Source organism: Haliotis cracherodii, unplaced genomic scaffold (assembly GCF_022045235.1).
Source record: "Haliotis cracherodii isolate W230 unplaced genomic scaffold, xgHalCrac1.p SCAF_3, whole genome shotgun sequence".
Lineage (NCBI taxonomy): Eukaryota > Metazoa > Mollusca > Gastropoda > Lepetellida > Haliotidae > Haliotis > Haliotis cracherodii.
This window is the reverse complement of record NW_027266286.1, coordinates 21,974,805-21,995,066: the sequence shown is the minus strand read 5'-3', so window position 1 is coordinate 21,995,066 and position 20,262 is coordinate 21,974,805. Positions and strand designations below refer to the sequence as shown.

The following is a 20,262-nucleotide window of genomic DNA, read 5'->3' as shown; positions in this document are numbered from 1 at the left end:
GTTGGGCAGTATATCAGCCATGTCGACTGAAGCTTAGAAAGCTGGAGTGAAACATATTGTAAACCCCCGGGCAAGACAGCAATAACATAACATTTCGTATCTAATTATATAACATGACTACCACATCGACTAATCCACTATAATCTAGGTCGATGAGAACCTGTGTCCACCAAATGCATATTTATCTAGGACTCCAAACTAAGCCCAATTTTGTTCAAAATTGTTTTTTCTTATGTTCTTATTTTCATAAATTCTGAGGAATTGGGAAACGTAAAAGTCAAATTGGGAATTTTTATCATTTAGTGTAGATAAAGGGCTTCTGAGCCGGTCTAGATAAATCCCCGATATGATCCCAGTGCACACCTGACAGCTTTACTGCTTTAATGACATGAGTGAAACAGCTGCTTACTTATTGCTGACCGGCTCTGTGTTGAGAATGTCCTTGTTGAGTGTAGGGAAGAAGCCAGTGGTGATCTTCACGGGTTCAAACGGGCTACATGGCATTGCAGGCTTTGATGCGACATGATCAATGTACGTAGCTCGCTTCTCAATGCTTGCCTCTGCAATATCAAAGATGGTTATTTAGCGGGTGTACAAGGACAGTCTAGCTCATGAATTAGCTAGATCATTCCAATCATCATTCTTAAAGACTTATGGAATATCGATAATTCTTTTGTGTCACGTACGACCTGGGTTCAATTTCCACTTGACATGATATGGAAAGTCAAGTCTTATATGTACATGTTGCCCATCAACTTATCAATGTCTTTGTTCATGGGAATGGATTATTTTAAAAAGAAAATCCTATCAAAGAACATGATGACTTGAGGAAGAGAATTCCACTTTATCACATTCAGTTAAACTGTCCAGGGAATGTCTACACATGAAATTGTATTATTTGGAAAAATATAATCTGTTCCTCCTGAGTGGAAAATTGAGGAAAATAATTTGTATTTAAAGCACGACTGAAAAATAATCTTAAACAAATATAAGGCCCCAAAGACAAAATGGTCTGTCCCTTAGAACCCAAACAGTTCCTGTCCCAATTCACCAACACTGTATGATGACTGAACACACAGCCTGGCCCTCACCTGTATCCTTAGCTGTGGAACATTCACTGTAGAAGTCTGTCCTCGTCTCCACCCCAGACTCCCTCAGCGCCTTAATCCTGTCATCAAACAGTGTGAGAGAAGCATCACAGCTCTCCCACTGAGACACAATCTTGTTGTCAATGAAGGTGGTGAACATCTGAGTTTCTATGAAGGGAGAGAGGAACGGGAGATGGGCTTCTGGCTGATCACTGAGGAAGGCTGCCTTGTCAAAGTTGTGCATGGTTTCTCTGCTGTTCAGCCAAGAGTCCATGTCCTGTGATGGCTGGATCACAAATGCCTCATACGACATGAACATGTGAACAAATCTGTTACAGAAGATCTCCCTGATGCAGTTGTTGAACTTTAGTTCATCAACCTCATTTGTAGGCATTATACTAGGATCAGGATCTTCCCTTGCTTTCTCCTTTGTAGCCATCTTGCCCTCTTCAGCAAAATCCCCAATGGACTCCCATACTCCAGTCTTCTTTGCCAGGTCGGAAATCTTCAACCATGCTTCACTCTGCTGTAGAATCTCCATCTTCTTGGGTGAGTTGGGCCAGCTCCCAGTTCCTGACTCTGCTGTCTGGGAGAGGACCTTGTTGTTGTCTCTGCGTGGGGTGCCAGGGTAGCTCTTGGTGCTGGTGGTAGTAGTCTCCCTTCCCAGTTTGTCCTGGTATTCCTGGATCACTGGGGTCAGTTCCTCTATCAGCTCTGTCCGATGGGGGAACACAGGCAGGTCTTCAGCCACCTCCACCACACAGAGGTCAATGTCGACAAAACACATGTTGGCCTGAAACACAACGTCAGCCATTGAACATAGGGTCAGAACACTAGCCCGCTAGAAAGACTAGTTAAAATTCCATCAGGGCTTGTACAAATTTCCCACTGATTAATATTACAAGGACATTTTATCTTTACCAGGGCTAGGAAAGCTTTTGAGTTCAGTTCCCTGGGACTTGATGCTGTTATATCTTACACAATCGGCAAGAACCATTATTTTTCATAGAAACATTAATCTCATGAATTGAACGGCCTAATTTAGATACCGTATTTGGCGTAATAAGTGCCCAAGGTGCTCTCAAAATTAGAAATAGGGAGCTCTGATTAGAATATTAATTTGGTGAAAAAAACAGACTTGAAAGATCAATTTTGTGGTTAACGCTGACAGCCTAAAATGTTTATGTACGAAATTATTTTTCCTGAATTTAATTGCCATTAGTAAGGGTGCATATAACACACGACTGCATACCATACACAAATAAATAAGTCTTGTGTACATTGATCAATCGGAAGAGGTGCTAATTGTGATTTTTTACTAGCTAATATTTTAGCAAATGTCGCCGTGGGCGTTATTATAACGTTGTATACGGTAATCACATATGATCAACATAGACAGTCACAAAAATTGGTTGGTGTAACTGAGTATTTGATACCTGGGAGTTCATTTGAAACAGCTGGCAAAATACATGATGTCACTTTCAAATGAAATACACAACATCTTGAAACAGAACCTCATGTCACATTCTTCAAATGAGAAAAATCAAGTAACATGAAACGATTCTGTAAACAATAAATACTGAATACTTAATGAAAAACAGAGTCAAACTGTCTATCTGTGATTTCACTAATTACCTGAACATGAATTCAAAACAGTGAGTGAGTGAGTGAGTGAATTGGGTTTAACGCCGCTTTTAACAGTATTCCAGTTATATCGTGGCGTGTCAGCTTAATGTGGGAGGAAAGCCCGAAGTGATGCAGGTCTTAAATGTTTACCAGTTCAGTGAAACCCACGAGCACGGGTATGGTGCTGACAAACCTAGAGACATAATCGGGGCGAACGGGGATTCGAACCCATAATCATAGGTTTCTGGCTTTTTTCCCCAAGGGACGCAAATCTGCACAGCGAATCGCGGCGCTTTAGACGACTGGGCCACCCGTGCCCCCAAATTCAAAACAGCACCAGACTCTGTAGACTCACCTCACTGGGCAGCTTGAGATCGGAGCGGTCCTCCTGGCCTCGGTGCAGGCCCATGATGAATGGTACAGGGGCGTCCAGGAAGTGCTGGAGGGATGCGGGGAGAATAGGAACGTACACATGTTGCCAGGAGAAGGGGCAGATGAGAGCGTTGATGCTCTCCGCAACAAGCATCAACTTGTGGTAATCTGGAGAAAAGGTAACGGAATAAGCTTAAGTCTTCTTCTGCAGATTTGGTATTTACAGAAGCAAAAATCAAGGCTGCTTCTGCTTGAGATAATTTGATTTCTACCACTGTTCTGAAAAGGATTTTCAGTTTAAAATTCTTTATCTTCAGATAATCATATTTAATATAATGGCACATGATAACGATAAATATACATGGGCAATGATTAAATGACTAACAATTGTTACAATTCAGTTTCTTTAATCAATAAAGGCACCTCCAGCCAATAATGGCCTTTTTTATTGTTTGTTGGATGCATCTCTGTGAAAGAGCATAACAAACAATCTAAATTAGAATTTGATTTATAAGATTTTGAATTGACATGGTGAACATGGTTAATGAGCATGAAAAGTGATTTTTTCTCCATCATTTTCTCCTAATGAGTGTAGTGGAAAATGTGAGACATCTCGGCACTATCAGAAGAAATTAATGATGACAAAATAGCAGAGAAATGATAGGGGTAGGGTCATCTAGGAACATGACAAAGTTGAATATCTGGTACAGTCATAAATACTGGTGACAAATAGTCTGAGATGGGATGAATGTTCCCAGTGTTGGCAGGTTAGGTTGCTGTAACGGATGGCTAAGACTCACCTGATGAGTACAGCAAGATTTGGTGTTCCAGCAGGATACTGGTGAACACCTGCAAAACGTTCTCCATCCCCAGCTTGTGGAACAGATTCCACAGAGAGTAGTCAAACAGGGGCAGCTCAGACAGACCTGGCAGGACACACAGACAACATAATCTAAACATCACCTAGTACAAAATACAAGTATCACTGATTATAATCAAGCTCAAATATCAAACTTTTTCTTCGGTGAACATTGTGATGTCAGAGAAACATGTAATGTTTATCATCATACTTCCATAATCATGATAACATCACATTAACATGTCTAAACTGGCGGTGGTGAGAACTGATCAATAATATTGATGTCTACCTGAAAGAGAGGTCCCCAAAATCAATTAATCCATCCAGATTTCTAGAGATTGATCTTGTTTTGACAATACGTACAAGGTTTATGAGAGAAAGGTTTGGTACAAGATTTGTCAACGTTATATTATCAGATTATTCTAGATGATAAAATGACAACAACTAGGAGCTGTGGCAGATCATAAGCATGGTTAATTGACCAATGGTCAACTGTTTCTCAAGATGATTTGTCAAACAAGATGAACAGTTGCCTCTGATTATCATAACCAGCGTTAGAAATTGGCACTAGTCCTATAGTCCTTGCCAAAATGCTAAGGTCTAGTAGAAACTTGCCCTTCTTAACGGTTTTCCTATATGTTACCATTATAAGACTAGTGGGCTAAAACTGTTAGTTTCTATGGCTGATAACATTATTTTTGTATAAACTTTTTACATGTAAAAGATTTCTTGGCCCAAACTCTAATCATATGAAGTGTCAGTATGATCTCACCTGGACGTTGACAAAATATGGGTCCGGAGACACCGAACAGCTTCATGCAGCGTCCCGGTGGGGGAAGGGGGATGTCGTACAGCATGTTATACACGTAACACTCCAGGGGCAGGGGCGGCTGGGTCGGGCGGGTCACAGCCTCGTGTAGCTGCTTGAGGTACATCTTACACACACGAACATACGGCATCTGTGTCACTAGGCAGATACACTTTGTCACATACAGTTTGTCCCGACTCATGTCAAATGTCTTCACCTTCTCCCGGCTGGCTGGGATGATCTTCTTCATAAAGACTGGGCTGTCGTGGGGTACAGGGGGGTAGTTGGAGGAGCGGTGCTGACTCGGGCCAGTTTCGGCCTGGAACATGGACTGTAACGTCTGCATGGCGGCACAGATCTGTTTGTTCCCCACCTCCTCGTAGAACACATATGTAGCCCCAAATGTCCGTGACCCGTCTTCCCGTGTGATGATGAAGGTGTGGAAGCGAGGGTGGCGGGAATCCTTCTGAGTACGGAACGTCAACCCTTTTGGCAGGCTGAGCTGAATGAAAGAGAAGACAGTAAGTCCACCTACCAGACATATTCAAATACACAAAATCAAGTTTGCATGCTTTCAGAAGTAAGATAAGGCTTTTGTTTCTTTTGGAAAATAACTGAAAGTATTCTGCACATATCCAGGAAGGTTAAGCACTCTGTCTTTTCCTCAAAGGAACTATTTACAACATTGTCACGCACCCTTCAGGAATTCTCAATAAACTCCCCTTTCTCAAAACACTGTTCATCTATCATGCCTATATTGTACGTAGAAAGTCATACAGATAGATTTTCCACTTGGGTAAAAAAGATATCTACACTCAACCAATAATAAGTGTTGTTATCAGAATATACAGTATAAATAAATACACTGACATTCACTATGGGAACAAGATTTTTGCAAAAAAACACAAAAATCAACAACTTTGCATAGGTAGAAAGATTAAGTCATTTATTTAGTAGTCCATCTTGTCCTTATGGGATGATTGTATAACATCTACAAGGGTAAAACCTTTAATAATTCCTACCGTTGCATGGATACAATAATCATCTTGGATGGGGACCAGACTACTGTCAGTTTCTACTAGGGCTGGGACGAGTAACTTGGGTACTTGGGTCGGGTGGGTACTGAGTAGGACCCGGGTACCCACAGGACTACCGGACCCTTGGTTAGTTACGTGATATATTGTTTAATCATAAAAAAATATCTAGAACTCTATCGTTAGACTGCAAGTCACTAATGTTCACATTCCTTTCAGCCTAAGCACCACTGCTTCTGACCTTTATAGGTTTGAATAAAAATAACACTTCAGTCAACTTCAGTATATGCATGACCAGATTGTTTTATACATATATTTAAATACATCTTACCAGGGCTACACTCAAACTATTTCCAATCGGACATTTTGTACCAAACTCTTGAGCCCTGTAGCGGGTACCCGGGTAGGGTCGGATAATAGCGATGTGGGTACCCGGGTAGTCAATTTGAACTCGTCCCAGCCCTAGTTTCTTCTGATGTGTACACATAATTTGGACCACAAACACAACTACTCTCAACCTCTCCTGAAACAGACAACACCTGGGTCCTGTTCCACAAGGTCATCTTAGTGTTATAATTGTCATCCGTCTATGTTAACATAGTTAAACTATGGAAGTTACGACCCTTTAGAGCTAAGATCACTCTGTGGAATGGGCCTCAGGAGGCTCCTTTAGGTCAGAGAGCAACACTTACCATGCCAACAGCATCTTTGTCGAACAGGTTCCATTGTACGTTTTCAGGGTAGTGAGCAAGGACCTTGGACTTGTATGGACGTTCTAGTGGTGGACAGTGCAAGTTATCTCCTGGAAAGGAACATACCATTTGCACTAAATCATAAAAATATATATCATCATGATAATTAGACATTGAGCTAAGCATTCGTTCCTCTCTATAACTCATGCAGTGCTCTGACTAAAGAAGCTAAATCTCCTGTTTGGGCCCATCGACCATTTAAAAAAATCCATTTGGGATAGACCGTGCCTTGTTACGGTTAACAATAAACAAGACCGTCATTGTTTTCGTCATGTTCATGTATGCTCTGAATAATCAACATGCTCAAGGTTGTGCATTTCTAATTTTGATGTATCAGTGTGTTCCCCATCATTATAATTAACTCAACTGTTGCTTGTCTGAACACTACTCTGCTGTTTCCATGGTTGATACGAACTGGGTGTATGTACACTGAACAATATGAAGAGGGACAAATGACCTAGCTTCAGTCAGGTTTTTTTTATCTATGATGGCCATCCTTAAAATTTTCCACAAAGTGATGACAATGGTTGATCAATAAGCACTATAAGGATTATCAAGGAAGACTATAGCTATAATTAATTATAATTATTCCATTCTCATTATCATGACAATGAGAACTGATTAGTGTAACCTAATTGTCAAAATTTGTTTAGAATTTGTTGACAATTACCGTATTCGACGTAATAAACGCCCAGGGCGCTCTCAAAATTAGAAATAGGGGACTCTTATAGAATATCATTTTGGTGAATGAAATAAAGTTGAAAGATAAATTTCGTGGTTTGTGCTGATAGCCTGAAATGTTCATGTACGACATATATTTAGCCAGGATTTAATTGCCAATAATAAAGAGTGCCTATAACTCACGAGTGGGTATTATATGTGAAAAGGGGTCGGAAGGGGTGTTAACTGGGATTGTTCACTAGCCAATATATCAGTAAATCTCGACCTGGGCGCTTATTAGGTCGAATACGGTAACTCATGAGGAAAATCTGCAAGACAGACAACATACTAACCCACACTTTTGCACAAATTGTCGTGTACTCCTACATGCCCTATCATCATGATCATGCCTATATGCACACAACAGCATATTGTAGTGCACCATTAACTGCTTATGACATGTGCCATGCTATCAGTACCCTTGACAGGATGGGAAAAGAATGACTATGGATTCAAATGGGCAAAGCCACCCTGATGGTATGTTCATTTTAAGTTCTCATATGACGGTATACAGTAGTCATGTTCTGACTGAAGGGGGTTGTTTAGTCTGGTAGAACAAGAAACCACGATTACAACCTACACAGCTGTTTTTACATGAACATCATTTAGCTAACAGAATGAGTGAGTGGTTTTACACCGCTTTTAGCAATTTTCCAGCAATATCATGGCGGGAGACAACAGAAATAGGCTTCACACATTGTACCCATGTCGGGAATCGAACCGGGTCTGCGGTGTGACAAGCAAACGCTTTAACCACTAGGCTACCCGACCGCCCCTCATTTAGCTAAGAAATATATACAACAATGATGAGCATACAGCAGTACAGTAATATTCAAATTAATGTTAATCCCTAATGTGGTTGGTCCACACACTTCGCCTCTCTGGTGATTGGTCAGCTTATTCAAACCCACGGTATACCCGGTATAATCGTTAGTCAGAATACATGGTATAAACATCAGTCCACATGGTCCAGAAGAAATGTCTACAGACATGACAGAGTTGTCCTCGCCTTCCTAGGAACAAGCTCGGTCCCTGTGAAGTCTATTGTTGTTCACCATTGTTGTTCACCATTGTTGTATATTATATGATGTTCATGCAAAAACATCTGTGTATATTGTACTAGTTGTGTTCTACCTGGCTAAGCAGAACATGATAGTAGCCCACTAACGGTTCCGGTATGACTGCCCAGGTATACAGAGCATGTACAGAATGTTTACACAGCTGTTCCATGTATGTACTGACATGATACACACATGTACCCTTCCTCTCTGTCAGCTGGAGTTGTCTGTGTACTTTATTTGTGCAGCATGTGTGTGACGTTAACTAGAATGTACACTGTTGATAGTAACACATGAGGCCTTATCTCCTACACATCCAGCTACAAGAGATGGAAGCAAAGTGTTTGGTGGGAAGTGTCAAAATACCACCACCTGATCAGGCTGATGTTTGACAGTATGCAAAATCTTTTTCTCGGCCATTGTTTCAAAGACAGGAATGCCAGATACAGTGATTTAGGACAATTTTAATATTTTTACAAATCTGATAGACATTCTTCTAACCATTTTACACTAAAATCATAAAAAATATCTTTAGGTAATTTTGTTTGACAATTAGCAGATCAGTCACTGTACTTGACCAATCTGAAACACTGCATATTTCAAGTATATCATGAATATCATTTATAAATTTCCATCTAATATAAACATGATAAAAAGTAACCAATAATATTGACATTTTCAATCGGTGCCACATATCTGACCGGTTGAAAATACTGTCTAACCCATTGATAACAATATTGTTTATGCACCAGGGCAGATAATATGGTGAATATGGTAACTCCAGAATCCAAGTACACTTTATCATGTTTATTGACTCACTTAACATGCACAATTCTCATTAACATGATTAATACAGCAATGTGCTTAACCACATGTTAACCATGTTAACCCCTCCATGAACTTGCTATGTTAATGAAGTCTGTACAGTAATCATTTACAGTTACCATCATAAACAAGTTGTCATATATCATGTTTATTACTGTCAGACAGTTACTAAGGATTGACTACATTTATCACCTTATATCCTTGGCATGAAAAAGTTATGCAATCATTGCTAATTTCCAGCCTCAAGTCAACTTATCTTATTGCAATAATTCTACCAATATCAATGAATTCTAGTCAGGAATTTGGGTAGCTCAGGTCAATGTCAATTGCTGGTTCATGATCATGTAGTCATACTAGCAGGGTTTGAAGATAAAATTGAGTAGTAAAATTCATGAAGGACTAGAGACATTTCCTTGTGTAGAATAGGTCTTCAGCAACCCATGCTTGGCATGAAAGGCGACAATGCTTGTTTTAAGAGGTGACTTACAGGATCAGGTTGTCTGGCTCGCTGACTTGGTTGATGCCTGTCATCGTATCTAAATTGCATTGATCAATGCTCATGATGTCAGTCACTGGATTGTCTGGTCCAGACTCGATTATATACAGACTGCCGTCTTATAGCTGGAACATTGCTGAGTGCGGCATTAAACAAACAAACAAACAAAACGAGTTCTACCATTAACATGTTTATGTAGATGGCAACTCTGTAGGACAATTGTAGGATATAATTTTTACGGAATAGTGTAAAATAGGTTAATTTTTAACACTAATTTGTCAATGTAATAGTGATATGCATTACAAAGCTGCTAGCGTCAGTAAACTTCTCATATGTCATCCTGAACATGGAACTATTCCATGTTCCTCCATATCTACTGATCACAGTACAGCAGGCACCTTCCTGCTGGCTGCAGATAACGCTGTGAGTTGCAGCTGAGAGAGGCAGGGGGCACCAGGGGTGGGGGTGAGGGCACCAGAGGTGGTGGGGTTATCACAGCCCAGGAAGCCTGGTGTCCTGTCGGGCCACTGTAGGAAGTCACATGACCATGACAAAGGACCAAGCTGGAGGACAGACAATCACTCGCTTTCTGTAGTAAATGTCTCACTTTTTCAAGCTACTTGGACATGGATTCCAGTGTTCATTGTAGACATGGCTGCAAACATGTGGCCCATTCCAAGAATCTGATGTGTCATCAATGACATATTTGTTTCCATTTGGGATTGTAAATACACATGCGACATGTCTCATGTTTGACTTGAATCTATCTGCAGATAAAGTTTTCAGCAGCCTTCTCTGAATAATGAATTGATTTTACATCCCTAGCTGATTTTGCATCACTGAGCATAGACTCTTATTTTATTTTCAAACATGTTTCTTCTGTTTCTCATCATCATGATCATAATCATCAAATTTACATTATGACTAAATTACCTTTTATATGGGCACAGCACTGCAAATAGTGCTAGGTTCATGATTTTGATTCATGACAAGGTCCAAAAGTAATCTTAATGAATATGCTCCTCTCGAAAATTAAATAATAAAATTAAGAACATGCTCTTCCCGAAAACTAAGACTGTGAACATAGTGAATGGCACAATGACACAGCATAGTATGAAGACTAGCCCAGAGATTTTCTACAACAGTAATCATGGTCTTAGACATTAGAAAGTTGAACTTATGAATGCTTATTCTTCTAAAACCATCAATTAAGATTAAATATATCAAACAATATTATTCAAGTCCATGTTAGAAATTAATAAGGGGATACTTGACTATCGTTTCATGCTATAGTATTTGAATCTAGACTATCTACATGATCTAGAGACCTAGATGTTTACTTTAAACACAACAAGCATAAGCATGACCCGCTTTATGACAAGGAATCCATTACTTTCAGGCTTAAATTCATGCGCTCTTTGTTTGTTTGTTGCATTAAGCAGCAGTCAGTATTATTCCATCCACATCTAGGCAGCCTGTAAATAATCATTAAAGACCACATAAACCAATGATTGATGTTATGTACAATGTTGAGGCATGACAACACTCAATCAACCAAGTCACAGAGTCCAACCACCCGATTCTATAGGATGCTATGTAGTCTTATAACAAGGTAGGAAACTGGGAACCTATTCTTATCTACCAGGGATATCATACATTATATAGCTAAACAAATACAGTTTCATAATCAATACTGACAAGTAGTTTGCTTCCGTATCTCACCTCTAGTGACAAGAAAAGGACAACTAAACCAGAGCTCCAGATAAGCTTTTGGTGTTATGGGTATTTTACCCATGCATTTTAAAATCATTGGGTATCAGTAATCCTATCTGGGTATTCAAATTTCTGTTACCCACTAGTTTTTACACATGTGGGTATTTAAGTTAAGTATTTAAAAACACTATTCATCCAGTCCCTGCAAACTGGTGTCGTGTGGGTTCGAGAGCTTTATAGGACTCAAAAATACCATGATACTTCCACAAGAAAGTGTGATGGCAAATGATCATGATGTAACTGACATCATGGAGTTTGGCAAGAGTGACGGAATGCCCGTTTATAATTTCAAAATAAGTTGCTGATTTGCTAATTGAATACTCAGGGTTACTTCACAATATTTTGATGATACACACAAGTTTTATTATTGTAGCGTATCCATGGTATCTGTAATGTTCGTTTTAATGGATTTTATTTTACTGCCTATTTCTGCATTTCTGATGTGTATTTTACGCAGGTACGCAGCTGGAGCTCTGTAAACAGAGAATCATGTAATGCTACTATTAGTGTGGAGTAACCAGTGACTCGACGGGTGTCTCAGCAACCACTGACAGACACTGCTCTAGCTACAGTAACTGTCTATCTCATGCTGAGAGGCAACAGCAGGCTCCACTATGTTTACTCCTTTTTCATGTTAATCATCCTCACAGATGCTTGGCTGTCTTGGCGTTTCTCCTCACAATTAGATCATCATGGCTTACAGTTTCAAACAGCCTGCTTATCTACTTTGATCATTGTATTAACACTAAGCTCCCCTTTCCAATTAACACCGGCCCCCTGATGATTACTTATCCCCAATTTACCAGACCATTAATGATTTAGATTTGAATCAGTGCTCAGATTGGATTCTTTTCCTACGGAAGAATCAGCACATGATCCCCTCCAGCATGTCTTGTGATCATGGTAACTACAGAGTCATGTACATATGTAGTCCATCCTTGTGTCTGGTACAGACTGGCTGTTTGTATTGTCTTTCACATTAGCTGTCAGGAATATTAGCTGTCACTCGACAGTATTGTCAATAGCACCTGTCAGCACCAAGTCATAATTCACTTCTGATGATTCCAAGGTTGAGAATTACAGCTAAATGGTGGTAATGTTTTATGACGGAGGGAGGATTGGTTGGTCTTAGCACTGCAGGGTTCACTCAAAGAATGTTTTTACATGGGCCCTTTACGTGAAAATTTCAAAAATTCCGGTGGTACGCCCCATACAGCACAATGTTAAAATAACTCTTAGTGTTTGAAAATGTGGGCCTTTTTTTAAATTTAGGGACTAAAAGCACCAGGCCCCACCCTAGAATTATCCCTGGCACTGTATCATACTTTGCCATCTCCCCCATTGTATGTAACAATATATATGTAACATTTTTTCATTATACATGGCATATTTGACATTTAAAGTCTATTCCTCTCAATGTTATTCAATACTGACATACCATACACCAGACCCGTGAAGATCCGGGGTAGAAAATGTCTTCAGCAACCCATGCTTGCCGTAAAAGGCAACTATGCTTGTCTTAAGAGGCGCCTAACAGGATCGGGTGGTCAGACTCGCATGTCATCGTATCCCAATTGCATGGATCGATACTCATGATAACAATCACTGGATTGTCTGATCCAGACTTGATTATTTACAGACCGCCGTCATATAGCTGGAATATTGCTGAGCATGCTGAGTTTAGAGTTAAACGACAAACAAACAAATACCTTACACCAAAGCATTCAGAGACAGAGAATGGCATTAGCCTAGCTGTCATGGTCATCATGGCCTTATTAGCTAAAACTGATCATGCTGATGCCATGATCTGATAAGATATTGGACTCGGCACTGGCATAGAGTGGTAATTATGTGGTAAACATGGTAAACGTCCCTCATGCCTCTACTGCCAATAGACATCATAGATGTGATCTATTCTAAAGTACAACAGATGTTAGCCTTGCTCCAAGGATATACTGAATAAAAAATCCAAGAATATATCGTAATTTTATCTTTAAAATAGGCAAGTCTACATACAGCCAGTCTTTTATACATGTTATAGGGATAACATATTCTTATTATTAATATAATCTTGAAATTATGATTGAAACTGAATAATATTGATTAAAATAATTATTGCCTTAGAGACTTGTGCAAGTCTAAACAGATGTGTACAGAACACAAGCCCACAGACTTGGCAAGCCTCCTACTTAGTGGCACTCATTACCTCGCTGACTGAAATGAACAGAAATACAATCACAGCAGTAAGCACGGTAAGAGAAATAAATCTTCATCTATGGTTGGTAACCATGGTAACGATTCCTTCTTTTTATCTATGATTATGACGATAAGACAGTTAACATGGTTAACCGCCTGATCGTAATCAAATATGAACCCAGCCCCATGCTGACTGCACTAAGCCTAATATCCTGGCCATCTAATCATTATCTGTGTTTCTGTGTGTTCCGCCCAGTCCTACCTGATAATCATATAAATAGTGGATTTTATAATGCTGTCATGCTGAATAGAAAGAGGATTCTCATAAGTGCAGTCATTGACGGAAATACTTAACTTTTCTCATTCCAAGTATCATCATCATCATCATCATTATAATCAATGATAATATCTTGTGTAATTGAACTTGCAAGGTGTAACATACAATGAAGAGTATATCACTGTAGATCAACCACATGAGAATGCTGAAGCAAGCACAATATTTGCAGGGATAGACACCATGAGCATAATGCAACATGCCTACAGCTCAATCCGGACTAAGTGGTTTTATAACGGGTCCTTCCATGTTTTCACTAGCAGTCTTGGACTAGTGACCAGGTATAACCCTGTATCTGTAAGTACATTTTGTAAAACAGAACTCCAGATTAATGCGATACTTATTTTTGCTCATATGTCAAGTTTTCCAATACCAGTGAAAAGGATAGAGACAGAGAACCATATCATGCATATTGCTCAGAATTGGTCACTTGTATTTTTCAGTGAGACAATGACCGGACACCCTTGGCAATCTGAAGATCTGGGATAAATGAAATAAATCCAACATTAGTAGAAATAGGGGCGGTCAGGTAGCCTGGTTCAAGCGTTTGATTGTCACGCCAAAGACCTGGGTTTGATTCCCGCTTGGGTGCATTTTGTGAAGCCCATTTCTGGTGTCCCCAGCCATGATATTGCTGGAATATTGCTTAATGCGGCGTAAAATCAAACTCACTCACTAGTAATATATTCTTATGATAATAGAAAACTGTACATGTTGTAGACTTGAATATGACCAACACAGCAACTGACCAAGAGTGTACACATCAACACAAAGCCCCTCTGTCTATACCATGTATACTGGTAGTGGTACTGTAGATCTATATCTCGTACACATGGACTATATATCTAAGTATATATGGTATAAGTACAATCATAAATCTTGATCTGCTCATTGTGTAAAAACAAACAACAGATGGAGAATGTTGAGGGTCACTCACAAACACCGTCTCTGTACACATAAGATTACACAGCTGAACACTAAACAAACCGACTATCCATACACCATATCCCGGCCTAGATGACTTATCTCTAAGAATATATTCAACAAGGCCATTGTAAATTGATGGAACACTCCGTGGCCATGCTTGAGAACAAAGTTCTCATACATCACTGCAATATATAATAACTCACTTTGTTTTGAGTGTTGATTTTTCTTTTCTATGATGACACAGGACATATTGTAAATGATGTGACCTTCACACTGGAAACAACTAACCAAGAACTATCCATCCTTTCTTACGTGCGCAGCATGAAATACATCCCGGTCAGTTGTCTGACCAGCACAATGGCTCCTGGACATCACAGGGATATATGTGTTCTTGTCATTAGCTATGAAGACAATGTTAGCACAACACGTTAAGCTGTCTGTGGACGCGTTAACAGGTGCGAAGAGGACAAACACCAAGCATTTTAACACTTGTCTCAACACAGAAGATAAACATGTTGACAGTGCATCACACATATACACACATAAACACAACAGATAGAGATTTGCACAACCGAAATACCAATAACATCCTTCATCATTGCTTTTTTCGTCCACAGTGCTTCTTTTAGCTGGACACTAATTTGTGGGAAAACATGCATCTAACGTGTCTCACATAACACAAAAGTTTGACCTCAAACATGTCAAAAACTGTGAAAACATCTGACACAAAATGAATTGTGAATTCACGTACACTTACTCAGCAACAATACTGACATTGACAATCAATATTTTCATGCTGTCTGTATCACCTAAGTGAACTATCAACATCCTTATCCCCTGATACATGGGACTGCCTCCGTGGTCTAGTGGTACAGCGGAAGGTCAGAGGTTCGATTGTTCGTGTCATACCAAAAGACATTATAAAAGATGGTACTTGTTGTTACCCTGTCTGGTTCTCGGCATTAAGAGGCTAAAATAAGGACTGGTCGGCTCGGAGTCAGTATACTGTGTCTGAGTGGGGTTTTCATGTTAAACTGTTGATCTCAGTGTGCTAGCACTATAAATCAGTATCAGTCCGGACTAGAACAAGCAGACACACACACACACACAGACACACACACACACACACACACACACACCACTATATAAGTTCAATAATCTTGGATGCAACATTAGACCCCCATTTCACCTCACCTGATACACAGAGTTAGAATTCATTTTCATCTTCAATAGGCCACAAACATGATATGCCACAGCATTGCCACCTACCTTATGGTAAAAGTGGCAGTCCAAACAACTGACAGGCTCATTATGTTAGTTTCAAACCCTGCATCATGTAACATGAACAACACATTCCGCCAAATAAATACCAAACTCTGGACTGTTTACCATGTTTACCACACATTAAAAAACAAATATAAATTTCCTATGGAATGACACAAATGGTCATATAATCATGATCATGATGATAATACTTATTTATCAAGTTTATGACTAAAATATCTAAACAATCAATCTATTATGACCATCATCCCTAACATAGCTAGTGATCAACCTTCTAAAAAATAACACATTCATCCATGTAAAAACAGAGAAAACACTGACCAAGGTACGTCATGTGAAATCACACCAAACTGTCACAGTTAATGAACATAATAGTTGTCAGTAATACATCTAGATGCATTTGTCCTGAACGTGTCCCAACTTAGCAGGATGATAATGAGCATGATCAATGGAGCCACGTGCTATCATCAGACTCATCATTCAAGTTGAAAACAAAGATGTCTCCAACCAGTCTCAGCAGCACAGAAGCCCTTGCCTCTGTATTCCTCACAATCCTGTCATGATCACAGTATGGACAAATTATCACAGCAAATTTGTTTCTAGGGAATTAGCAACTGCTGATGTAGAATTAAATCCAAAAGCCGAACAAAGCATTTTGAATTCTGCAAACATGGTGACATCATAGGGCAATCCTCAACAAAGGATTCTGAGGGGAAGGGAAATAGACTTATTATGATACTAACATCTGGATAGTAGTCAAGTTTATTTCACATGGTTGATGAAATACATAATATACAAGACAACAGGGAAACAGTCTTATTATGATACTAACATCTGGATAGTAGTCAAGTATATTTCACATGGTTGATGAAATACATAATATACAAGACAAGATAAATTCAAAGTTGTTTAAAAACATATCACCTTACATGCATCATTCAATATTAAATTGTTTTTTTAGTAGTAAACAGACTTAAACCATGATAAGTGTATCTCTAGGATGAGTGAGTGAATGAGTCAGTATGGTTTTACGCTACCCATGTCGTGAATCAAACCCACTTTTTCGACGCGACAAGCTAACGCTTTAACCACTAGGCTAACCAACCGCCCCTATCTCAAGGATGAAATGGACAAGTTGGGGGATAGTTATGGTTATATGAGCCAAGCAGTTGTGATCAAATCATTCATTTGAATGTACAATGTGCACTGCATATCATGACCTACATAAAGATTCTCTATGGTTTGATTCATCCTCAATTGATGTTTTTTCTCTTCAGTGTAAACATGATAAACGTAGATGACTTTGGTTAGAGAGTTATTTTGCTAATATTCAAAAAACATAGACAGGATAAGTTCTTAGAATCTGCAGTGTTAGATATCAAGCATGAAAGATGAGAGGCCCTTGTCATAGTTTTAGTGTTAAATGTTAAACATTTCAGAGTGATCTTGGATAAAATACTATAGAAGCAAGGACACCAAAACCCCAATAATTTCTAACCCAGAAGTTAAATATTAGTCTATCACTAGTAACAATTCACTAAACTTTCAGTGCATTGCTTTACTACTTGTATCATCATGACAAGTGTTCTCAAGTTTTTTTCCATTGGTATTGATTGTAAGTACATGATATAATAATGAATTATCAGTAATATATTAACAACCTGTGTTGTCTAATTTAACCGCCCATGTTTATATGTGTGTTCGATGGAGAACAATGCATGTGTATATCATGTATATGTATGGAAACGAACTGATCACATACACATGATATACAAGTCTGCATACATTTACTCGGCTCACTCCTTTTTCCAATGTAACAAGGTTAACCTGAAACAATGCTTACATCTATCACAAGTTCACAACACATTCTCTGGACAAGATAAACCTATCAATGTATGATGCAGCATAACAAAAGCAGTGATTCAACAAACTATAGTATATATGTCTGTAAGCAATTCCAAAAGAGTTAAATCACTAACTCTTAAGCGTGTTAAATTGATTTATCTGCATATTACCATACTTGACATACTTTATATTAAACATAACGATCATAAAACGCATGACTTGTATAAATAATCCATTTGTTTCCTGAAAAGCTGAAACTAGGACTTTATCTGTTGTGAACATGTGTAGTGATTCAAGGATATCACCATGATTGCTTGTGCATACAGCATAGTTTGACAAAGTGTACGAATGGTACAATTACAGTCATATTGTGAGTTAAATATACTGTTACCGTGATAATACTTTGACATTAATTTGTAATATTACCATGATTACTAGCATCATGAGCATGACTAGAGAGACATTTAATATATTAATAACAAATGTATTGCAAATGCTTTAATTCACATTTTTCACATCTTTGCTTATAGATATGGGGTAGATTCAAATATCAACAATTTGTTGTTTTGAAATTGAAGCAGAAATCAAACAAGCCCACAATCTCCTTACATATATATCTATCCACAGGACCATGTAACTAATAATAATAACAAACAGACTCGAAGACAAAGCCAAAGGCCTCGGCCTCATCTACGAGTTTTTAGCGAATTTGTTTATTATTATATAGTTACATGGGCCTGTGATCTATCCCATTTGACTAACATAACCTGCACCTGTCATCTGATACTCATGCATATGTTTCACTAGCCTCTGTGCATTGGGAGAGTTGTTATACCTGATGCACATTTTGAATGATACAAATAATCATATATAAATGATAAAACAAACAAACAAAAGACATGGATCAATAAAATTCTGAATATGGGTCAATCAAAATAAAAGTTGCATTATCATTTCAAACAGCCTGGGACCCATGCTCTTTTAGTGTTTCAAAACTAGAACAAAAAAACTTTGTTTCTAAATAGTTTCGGTTGGCCGGGATCGTGTAATATTATAGGCATTCAAAGATTTAAATACTATAAACAAATTCAAAAACTAAGATCAGAGTTGAATCAGCTGACAAATTACATGGTCATACCACAGCTGTCAATCGTTAGCTTGATAGATAAACAAAGACCAACTTAAATAATAACAATGCAATCGATCGTAATATGGAGCTGAAGTGTTCTTGTTTTTAGTTACTGGTGAATCAATTCACAACAGCATCAGTAAATAAGGAAATATCGTCTGATCCACAAAGTATGGCCATATGACATTTTAGTTCCCGATCAGGCGTAAACAAAACACTGGACAACGCACCTGACAGTCGATCAGGCTCTAGTCCGGAGGAAACATCGAGGCCACAGATGACGAAATAGTCCGAAAACCTGCAGGGTGGAGGTTGAGACGACATCTTCACTTGTTATCTTGTATATTCCATGATCGAATAGTGTTTTAAAATACAAAAGTGTACATCATCGTCAACATATCGACGCCATCTCATTACTCATGTCATTTATCATGAATCTTTGCAGACGCCAGATGGCGCTTGTGCATACTATTTCCTCTACAACATCTCAACGGGGTCGCCAGTTCTCTGTTGGACAGCGCATTGGGGCGCTTGTTTGGTTTAGACAGGAAGAATAACAATTCTGCGCATGCACACAAGTGAAAAATGTACAACAGGGGAAAGTTAATTCCTTTGGTTAACAACTTATCGTTTTCTTCATGTATAAAATATGTATGAATGTTTTGTTTTGTATCTAAAGACAATAATCAAACTTATTCAAATTAACATGTCGGCGGACAAACAAAAAGGTTAAATCGTAATCGCATTATAATTCAGATGCACTCAATGAAGGTTTTAACTAACAATATACTCTGGATAAATATTACTACTCCTACAGAATACAACACCAGTGAGCTTGGAGTACGCAATAAAAGTGTTTATAAACAATTGAAACAACGTGTGCCAGTTGCATTTGAAGTGTGTCCATTTCCTGTCTAGACATCGTAATTAACACCACGTGTGAAATTATGATCTAATTTAAAGAAGTGTGTATATTAGGTCTGGGACGTGTAACACGGGTACCCGGGTCGGGTGCGTACTGAGTAGGACCCGGGTACCCACAGGACTACCCGGCCCCGTGGATAGTCATGGGTTATATAGTTTATGACAAAAATTATCAAGAACTCTACGGTTACACAACAAGTCATTAATGTTTC

General features: G+C 38.8%; 1 protein-coding gene across 7 annotated transcripts in view; it reads right to left on the bottom strand.

Moving 5' to 3' along the window:
* LOC139476004 (DENN domain-containing protein 5B-like) overlaps positions 1–19,551 on the bottom strand; it is a 40,045-nt gene extending 20,494 nt beyond the window's left edge. For all 7 annotated transcript variants that reach the window (XM_071259227.1, XM_071259232.1, XM_071259233.1 and 4 more), the window contains exons 1-7: positions 19,357–19,551; positions 6,480–6,589; positions 4,718–5,255; positions 3,887–4,012; positions 3,070–3,254; positions 1,092–1,881; positions 410–560 (exon numbers count right to left, since the gene is read on the bottom strand). In XM_071259227.1, coding sequence (XP_071115328.1) covers positions 410–560; positions 1,092–1,881; positions 3,070–3,254; positions 3,887–4,012; positions 4,718–5,255; positions 6,480–6,589; positions 19,357–19,450 — 1,994 coding nt within the window. In that variant the 5' untranslated portion in view covers positions 19,451–19,551. The remainder of the gene's footprint in view (positions 1–409; positions 561–1,091; positions 1,882–3,069; positions 3,255–3,886; positions 4,013–4,717; positions 5,256–6,479; positions 6,590–19,356) is intronic.
* Between the last annotated feature and the right edge of the window lie 711 nt (positions 19,552–20,262).